The sequence below is a fragment of the Chiloscyllium plagiosum genome, chromosome 6 (assembly GCF_004010195.1).
Source record: "Chiloscyllium plagiosum isolate BGI_BamShark_2017 chromosome 6, ASM401019v2, whole genome shotgun sequence".
Lineage (NCBI taxonomy): Eukaryota > Metazoa > Chordata > Chondrichthyes > Orectolobiformes > Hemiscylliidae > Chiloscyllium > Chiloscyllium plagiosum.
In genome coordinates this window covers 67,981,951-67,991,563 of record NC_057715.1, presented here as the reverse complement: position 1 = coordinate 67,991,563, position 9,613 = coordinate 67,981,951, and the positions used below count along the sequence as shown (strand labels likewise).

Genomic DNA, 9,613 nt, shown 5'->3' with positions numbered 1-9,613 from the left:
TAGCCCTTCTTCAGGAATGAGGAAAGTTGGTCCAGCAGGCTAAGCTAAAAGATAGGGAGGAGGGACTTGGGGGAGGGGCGTCGGAAATGTGATAGGTGGAAAGATTCTATGTTCTCTTCAAATATGATTATATTTGACTGATCTCTTATGAACTTTGAACACTCCTTTGTGATCTCGTCTTGAGCTGTTGACAGTTACTTAATAATGTATTGGGAGTGAACTATAAAAGTGCACTACACATGAACATTTCTACAAGAAAACTGCATCACAAATTGAACTTGCTCGTACTGAGAGTATTCTTTTTCCATTAAGTATTTTAAGCAAAGTTTGCTCAATGAATGCAACCAAAATCTAATTGGTACTCACTCGAGATTCATCATCTTGGGCAAGTATCAATGCAAACTGGTAGTGTGTAGTCCAGGCTCATTCATACAGGAGGTCTGCCAAAACTGAAGCCAAATCTTTTTGCTTGTAAAGTAATTTTCTGGAATTACCCCATCTTCTCTTATAACTTTCTTTAGCACATTGACTTGGAGACAGTGGGATCAGCTGTCTTCAATAAGTCTCCTAACTGCTCTCAACACTCCAGTTTATCTAACTTTAGCTATTTTTTCTTAATTAATCTAAAAATGCTAATCTTTGATAATATGTATGTGTGAATAATTATCAAATGTAGAGTGTAACCAATGCCAAAAGTTAAATTTCCAGATGACACAAGGTTGGGAGGGAGGGAAGAAATTCTTCTACTTTCTTTTCGAACTATAGAAAGCCCCAGTGAATAATCTGTGTTGAGGGGCTTTAACTCACCATGGCTATTTAATGTTGTTTATAAATACTTCATTAACCATATTTGTTTATTATATGTAGGGTATGTACAGAAGAATTCTGCAGCAAGCAGGATTTATTCAGTTTGGCCAGCTTCAGTTTTTGGAAGCTAAAGAACTCTTCAGGTATAAACATCCATAGAACTCTATGGAATCAATTAAAGAATACCTAATTTTGCTTTAAAGCTGAATTGTTTGCACACAACTCTAATTTCCTGTAATAATTGGCAATAAGGCCACTGTTACATGTTTGTATAACACTTTGAATGTTGGTTTGATAAAAGACTTTTTTTAAGCCACAAGGCCAGGTGTAATTTTTGGGAAATTAGTCAGCTATTCTTCTCTCTCCCCCCCCCCCCCCCATTAAATTTACCAAAGGTATCACATTTAAAATGTTGTGTATTTGTTTGACTATTAATAAATTCTACATCTATATTTTACTTAGAAAATGTTTAAGGGAGGAATGTCCAAGTATATCTGGGAAGCAGGAATCAATCTGTTTACATACAAACATCAATTTGCTTTTTATGGTATATACCTTGCATGATTTTGTATAATTATGATAGCTCAGTCAAGTTTTATCTGGGCAGCAAGTCTGTTGATTTGGTGTTGTGTAGAGGTGTGTAATGAACTTTTGCAGAAGCTGTCACAAAGTTTCAGAATTCTGTTTGTTCTGCCTCTTGTCTAAAGATTCAACTTGATCTTGTCCATTTGGCATTTTCAACAAATATTAAGTTAACTATGCCACTTAACTGCGATAGATCATAAGTAGTCTCCCTGGCTGCAATAATTTGTGCCTTTGAAAGAGGTGTCCAGTCAGTCCCACATCCACTCCTCCGAGGTACAAGAATTATTACTTGCGCTTGTAAATGTTGTTCGCTCACATCCAGCTGTTTAATACCTTTTATTTAAAAAGTAGTTCTTTTAAGACAATCGAAATTATACTCTTCTGATGCACACATTGTATTAAGAATTTATAGTTTGTATTTATTTAATTTATCTTTGTTAACAGGAACGGCCAGCTTGATGTTAGAGAGTTGATGTCTCTCTATCCATTACTGCTTCCTTCAACTTCAACATTTATACGGTCACATCCCCCATTACATGAATATGCTGACTTAAATCAATTAATGCAGGGTGACCAGGAGAAGATTACAAAGTGCAAGCGCTTCCTTATGAGCTATTTGAATGAGATTCGGAGCACTGAAGTAGCAAATGGCTATAAAGAAGATATTGACACAGCTTTGCTAAAACTGTATGCTGAAGCTAATCATGACAGCTTGCTGGATTTGTTGGTTTCAGAAAATTCATGTCTCTTAGTGGATAGTATACCCTGGCTGGAGAAACACAAAAAGTATGTAATTCAGTGGTTTTCATGCATTTCTATAAAAATTGGTAGATATCATAGCCTTTTGTGTCCTAAGAACATAAAAAAAGCTAAAATCGTTTTGGTCCAAACAATGTTTCATGCCTAAGTATCTCAAAGTGGAATCCAAATGAATTTTGTGATTCATGACTCAAATGTGTCTTTAGCCCTCTAACCCTACTGCATACAGCATTCCAAAATCAGGAAGTTCTTCCTGATATCTGCTTTAATTAAATGTTAACTTCTATTTATTTTTGTGATCCTGCTTAATAAGCTTAGGAAGTCATAATTTACCTGTAATGCACGTGCACTCGTATTTGAGATATTACATAGCTTCTATGGAAGGGACTCAAACAGGAACTGAAATAGATGGAAATGTGTTGCTGGAAAAGCGCAGCAGGTCAGGCAGCATCTAGGCCTGCTGCGCTTTTCCAGCAACACATTTCCATCTCTGATCTCCAGCATCTGCAGACCTCACTTTCTCCTCAAGGAACTGAAATAGGACAAGAAATAGGCCATTTATCATTTCCAGCATGCTTCACCATTAATTGAGGGACTGCCTGATCTTCAAATTCAATTCCACCACCTGCACAGTCTCCAAATTTCATGACTACCTGAATATCTTAAAAAAAAAAACTATAGATCTCCACCTTAAATATATTCAATAATTGTACATACCCATGTCTGGAGAAGAATTTGCATGAACCATAATCCTCTCTGAAAAACATCTCCATTCTCTCTATCCAAAATAGTGACTTCTGGTTCAAAATCCCCAACAAGGGAAAACATCATCCCAGCATCTGTCCTGTCTAGACCGTTAACAGTTTCATTTATTTTAATTAGATTTCCTCTTATTCCTCCAAATTCCAGAGAATATACATTTCTTTCAGCTCAATCTCGCTTAATCAGCCAATCTAGCATCCAAGGAAACAAGCTAGTGAGCATTTTTGCACCTTCATTCAAGGCCAGTGTATCCTACATTGGGTAAGGAGAACAAACCTGTACTTAGAATTTGGTGTGGATCTTACCAAGGCCATATAGTCGCACTAAGACTTTTGTTTTATTTGATATTGAAGTATAAAAAGAGTAAGAAAGATAACATGACAATCAAAAAAAAACTAACATTTGTGTTGTAGAATGTTGGTTAGCTTAATTGGGTGGATGGCAAATTTGCAATGCAGAGTAATGCCAACAGTATAGGTTCAATTCCAGCGCACTCTGATGTTACCATGAAGGACTGTCCTCTTCAACCTCTCCCTTTTGCCTGAGGCATGGTGACACTTGGATTAAACCACCATCAGTCATCTCTCTGTAATGAGAGAGCAGCCTTATGGTCGGGTAGGACTATGGTGACTTTATTTTTGTTGTGCTGCATATTAACTTTGATTGGATACAAGAAAACATTAACATTTCCTGGCCTCCTCTTCTTTTTTTAAAAAAGTTTCTTTGTCTTTGAAAATGAATTACTTTACATTTCCCCACAGTATATTCCATTCTCTGTCTTCTTCCTTAAACACCCAACCAGTCTGTTCCTCTGCAGCCACATTGTGACCTCCTCACCATATACTTTGCCTCCTACTTTTCTATCATCAGCAAAGTTGGATAGCTCACACACAGTTCCTGCATTTTATTAATTACTGTTGTTTGTAAATGGCTGAAACTCTTGATCCTGACACTTGTTTTCTCACTAGTAGCTTACCAACCTGAAAATAACCTGTTTATTCCTGCCCTTTATTTTCTGTCTGTGATCCATTGGTTCCAGGAGCCCTAACATTGAATCTTTATTGTGTGGAATTTTTTTGATGTTTCCTTTTGGAAGTCCAAATACATTACTTCCATTGGTCTCCACTTACCTTTCCTGCTCTTTGCAAATCTTAAGTTTTCTGCTTCTTAAATCCATATTTACTTTGTACTTCCTAATAGATTTTAGCATTTTCCCTACTACTGTCAAGTTAACTGACCTATAGTTCTCAAGTTTCATCTACTCCTTTTGGTTCTTGAATAGCAGGGCAATGGTTACTACCTTCTAATCCATGGTGGCAGTTCTAAAGTCTAAGAATTCTGAATGTATATGTAGTTGCTTTGAATAATCTGTGCCACCAGGTCTTTCAAAGCCTTCTGATATAAGCCATTGGGTTTTCAAGATTTGTGAAAAGGTATTTAAATTTGTAAAATTAAACTTAATTTAAATGGAAACTTGTATCTTGAAAAATGAAACAATTGTCATTACTGTTTTACAATGTTTTATCACATTTATGTTTCGGGTAAACATTTATAGCTACAGTGTTTTCTGATTCTCTCTCGCTTGTGGCTAACCATTCTAAAAGTATTCTATAACTCAGAAATTTCTGAAATCCAGAAATGACTTAGTCCCAAACATTCTGAGCTACAAAGATTACAGTGTATTATAAGCCTCTTTCTTTCATTTTATCTTTAACTTCTCTTGTCGGCCAGGGTTGGTTGATATTTCCTGTGGGTCTTTATTCCTAAGGAGAATGTGTACTCATTATGAATTAAAACTTATCCTTAACATGTCTGTTTGTACTTGTCTACTGTCAAACCTTTTAATCTAGTTTTGCAGCGTATTTTAGCTAAACTGCCCTTAGTACCTAATTTGTTTTATTCCGATTTAATTTTGGATTTAACCATATCAGGTCATAGTCTCTATTCTCCAGAGGGTCCTTTGCTGTAGTTTTATTAATTAACCTTGTCATGCCCAATACTGGCTCTAAAATAACCTCCCTATTTGGTTCCTTGTTGCATTGATCTATGTTGAATACATTCCATGAACTCGTCTATTAGTGCAAATTTTCTTTGCCCAGCCTATTTGATAATTAAAGTACTCCATAATTACTCTCCATCCATGTTAGATGCAGTTCTAATTTTCTGATTTGTACTCTAACACAACAATTGTTCCTGATCAATAAATTACGCCTGTTAGATCCATCTAAGATGATTTAAGGCCCTTTCTGTCTGCTGTCTTTTTATTCCATCCTTCTTCAGGGTTTCCCACCCGATTTGTGTTTTCCAACTTGTTTTATATTTTTGATAGTCAAGTGCCCTGAACATTTAGTTATTAGTCTTGGGTTATCCTGTCATTATGATTGTATAATTGAACTCTATAAACTGCATTTTTTTTCTCTGTGCTAACAATTCATGACAAGTGCTTTCCATACAAAAACGGATTGCTGGAGAAACTCGTGTCTGGCAGCATCTGTGGAATGAAAGCCAAGTTCTCTCTCTCTGTAGTCACTAATGCCTGTTACCTTTGTTAAATACGTTGCCTCTACCTGATCCAATCTGCTTATTTTTACTCAAATTGTTTCTCTGTTTTTGTAAGAACAAGGAGCAGGAGTGAGCAATTCAGATCCTCTGCCATTTGATATGATCCTGACTGGTTAAAACCTTGACTTTTCTCTTACTGCTGTTGAATTACTTGGTTCCTGAATATTCTCTCAGCTCTTCACCTACCATTTTTTAAAAAATTGCTTGATTTGAGTTAGTTGAATGGCCACTTATCTTGATTGTTGTAGAAAGTGTTGTGTGGTAAGCTGAACAGATCAGTTGTACTGCAATGTGAGGAGCACTATTACAGTATGTTTAATATCTATTTTTGAAGTTTGCTGATACCCCCCTCAGCACAACACGAGGTATTGATATCAAATCCAGCTAAATGCGAGAGCATTTGAGCCCTTCTAAGGGAAGTGAACTAATTTTATTTTGACATGTGTTTTTCTGAACACAGGTATTTTGCACTTGGTCTTCTTTATCACTATAATGGTCAACATGAAACAGCACTACAGGTAAGTTAGCTTTTACACTTATTGAATACCTCTACTACTGTCTGTGCATATCTGCATTGATGAAATGCAAAGAAAAAATAAACTGACATCTCTCAATTAGAGAGGAGAGGAAGAAAATGTGTATGTGGTGTTAATTGTGGGATATGAAAACTATTTTCAAATGAACTAGCCATATAGTTGAGAAGCACTGATACCATAAGTTTTTTTTGGGGTATTGAAATAATTATGACTGTATTTCATTAAATTCAGGTATGTTTGGCATGATGCTTATTAAACTAGAGCATACCTAATTTTTTTTTCATTGTCTATTGGCTGTTTGTGTGGGTCCAGAAGAATGTGGTGGTCAGTGGCCTACCATGAAGTGTTTTTATACAATAGCAAATCTGTGCCAGTGAAAACAATTTCTCCAAGATAAATCTCATTGTCAGACTTGTACATTTCTGATCTTGGTGAATCCACACAGATTGACCCTTAATTTGCAGATTGTTACACAGCAGCCACACTTCAGGAATACAGTTAGTGCAACATGGAACTACTTACTGCAACAATGTGTTGAAAGGTCTAGAAATAGCAATATTCAATAGTATTTTTATGCTTGAGGGTGCGCAATAATGAGGTTAAATGAAAGTATCATGTGGGTGGCGATATCACAAAAATATAAGTAATTTGGTTTAGTTGGCTTAATCTGATATAAATCACTTGCTGTGAGGTGACACCCAGAAAGAGTTTATGGTTCTTACAGTGGACTGTTGCTGTTATTATCCTGGCTTTGACATTTTATTGGTTATGGAATTACAATCAGCTCATGCAAATGGAATTGAAAACTGCTTTGAGGAAAATGAGTCAATGCAGTTAAACAATTGAGGAGCATCTATTTAAAATTCCTGATTCTAACTGGAATTAACAGAAGCTTGCTGCTGTTGAAGATGACAAGTTGAGTATTTACAGAAGTGTACAGTTACGTACAGGAGGCTGCTGATTTGGTCACAGTGCTCAATGTTTCTTGCTAGAGATGCTCTTGGGTCATATTATGTACCAGGCCAGACCCCCTCAAAACATTTCAAGTTGGTAGCCCGGACACTAACCTTGCTAGTTGTTTTGAGCAGGTGTCAAGTGGATATTCTAGGAATGATGCAGCTGGCAGAACTACTTGTTTTTAAACAAAACAGAATTTATTTGCAAGATTACTGAATGAAACCGAAACAAAAGAGAACAGAACATAGAATAACTTGTCCGAAAACTGAATAGACTATCCCAACTTAATGATGCTGTTCCAACTAATTGCAACAATCCCCATAAATACCCTTGGCAAAAAAGTTAATATCAAACACAGTTTTATAGGAGAGATGCCAGAGAGATTCAGCATGGAACACCTTCCATATAGCTGTTTCTTTGACCAGCATTTGACCGTCAAGCAAACTGACTGCTTGCTCTGAACAACCAGACTGCTGAAACCCAACCAAACCGGAGTAAAGCTGAGCTGGGAGAACTGGCCACTCTCCTTTCATTGTACAATTTTTTTTTAAACTCCAGCCTTTTTCCTGAGGCAGTATCTATCGGCTATAATCAAATTGGCCCAAAAACCCATAAAAACCAAGCCTCCCAAAATCTCTGCATTTGCAACCCCTCTGGGGGGGAAATAACCAAGGACAGTCTAACCTTGTTAATGGAGCAGCATCTCTGCCCTTAAAAAAAATAAGCCATCAATATCCAAAGATGGCTTCATTTTAACACACCTTAATCTTACACTGTTAGTACACTACTAAACCCATATACATTGACAATAATCATGCAAACATTGTTTCAGTCTGTTTTACTCCTGCCACTGAACGCCTCTGTTTCTCATTCAAGTCTTGACAATGCTTTAGCAATCCCATTTTCTCATCCTGCTACATGCACAATTTTCAAATTGAATAGATGTAACAACAAGCTCCATCTAAACAGTCTGGAAGTTTTGACCTTAAATTTCTCTCCAAACTTCAGTGGTTTATGATCAGAGCGTATGATTGTCTTAGATACATTACTGGTAACATAAACATTGAAATGTTGTAACGCCAGCACCAAGCTCAAAGTCTCCTTAACTGTTGGATATTTCTGCTGATGAATGTTCAATATCCTGGAGAAATACCCAATATGTCTTTCTATTTTTTGATTGATTGATTGTCTTCCTATAAGAGCACACCACCGGCACCCAAGTAACTCATTAATAGCACCTTGAATGCCTTTGCATAATTATGTGTGGTTAACACTGGGACCGTGGTTAATGCAGCTTTCAGGCTGTCAAATACCTCCTGACAGTCTGCTCTCACTGAAACTTCTTGCCTTTCTTTAGCAATTCAGCGAGTGGAGCAGCCAAACCACTATAATTTGGTATGTATTTTAGATAAAATCCACTCAATCCCAGGAATTGTCATACTGCTCCTTTTGTTGATGGTTTGGGAAACACCCAGTGATCTTATTGGTTAGTCTCTCAAAACTGGCTGGTACATTTTTCATACCAAATGGCATGACCTTAAACTGATACAGACCATTTGACATAAAAGCGGAAATTGTCTTCACTATTTTGAACAAAGGCACCTGCCAATATCCTCTGAGCAAGTCTAACTTAAAAATATAAGTTGCTTGTCCCACCTTTTCATCACAGCCTTCCAAACGTGGAATCAGATATGCATCAGTGTTTGGCGTTAACTTTGTGATAGTCTGCACACAACTGTTGGGTTCCATCTGGTTTTGGCACCATTATAGTGGGTGAGCTCCAGTCACTATGATTATATCATCTTGGAGCATATGTTCAATCTCCTTTTGAACCTTTGCCAACTTTAGAGGGCTATGCCTATAAGGATGTTGCTTAATCGGAACAGCATCTCCTATCTCTACATCATAATTAGGTTAGTACTTCCCAGCTTATTTCCACATATTTCCCCAAGTGACTGTAGTAACTCTTACAGGTCATTTCGAATTTCCTCTGGCAGGTAATTTAATAATTTATCTCAATTTTTGACAACTCCCTCATTAATTTGAGAAATGTCCAATTCTGAATCCTCTGAACTTTATTCTTCACTCTGTATTGTAACCAATTACACAGTCTCCTTTGGCTTTTCTTCCCTGTCAAAATACCTTTTGAGCTGAAAATGTGTTGCTGGAGAAGCGCAGCAGGTCAGGCAGCATCCAGGGAACAGGAGAATCGACGTTTCGGGCGTAAGCCCTTCTTCAGGAATGATGAAAGTTTGTCCAGCAGGCTAAGATAAAAGGTAGGGAGGAGGGACTTGGGGGAGGGGCGTCGGAAATGTGATAGGTGGAAAGAGGTCAAGGTGAGGGTGATAGGTCAGACGGGAGTGGGGGCGGAGAGGTCGGGAAGAAGATTGCAGGTTAGGAAGGCGGTGCTGAATTCGATGGATTTGACTGAGACAAGGTGGGGGGAGGGGAAATACCTTGTCTCAGTCAAATCCATCGAACTCAGCACCGCCTTCCTAACCTGCAATCTTCTTCCCCACCTCTCTGCCCCCACCCCAGTCTGGCCTATCACCCTCACCTTGACCTCTTTCCACCGATCACATTTCCGACGCCCCTCCCCCAAGTCCCTCCTCCCTACCTTTTATCTTACCCTGCTGGACAAACTT

The 9,613-nt window shown here is 37.7% G+C and overlaps 1 protein-coding gene across 4 annotated transcripts in view; it reads left to right on the top strand.

The window, feature by feature from the left end:
• tgfbrap1 (transforming growth factor, beta receptor associated protein 1) overlaps positions 1–9,613 on the top strand; it is a 60,250-nt gene that overhangs the window by 36,935 nt on the left and 13,702 nt on the right. For all 4 annotated transcript variants that reach the window (XM_043691747.1, XM_043691750.1, XM_043691748.1 and 1 more), the window contains exons 6-7: positions 1,837–2,178; positions 5,936–5,993. In XM_043691747.1, coding sequence (XP_043547682.1) covers positions 1,837–2,178; positions 5,936–5,993 — 400 coding nt within the window. The remainder of the gene's footprint in view (positions 1–1,836; positions 2,179–5,935; positions 5,994–9,613) is intronic.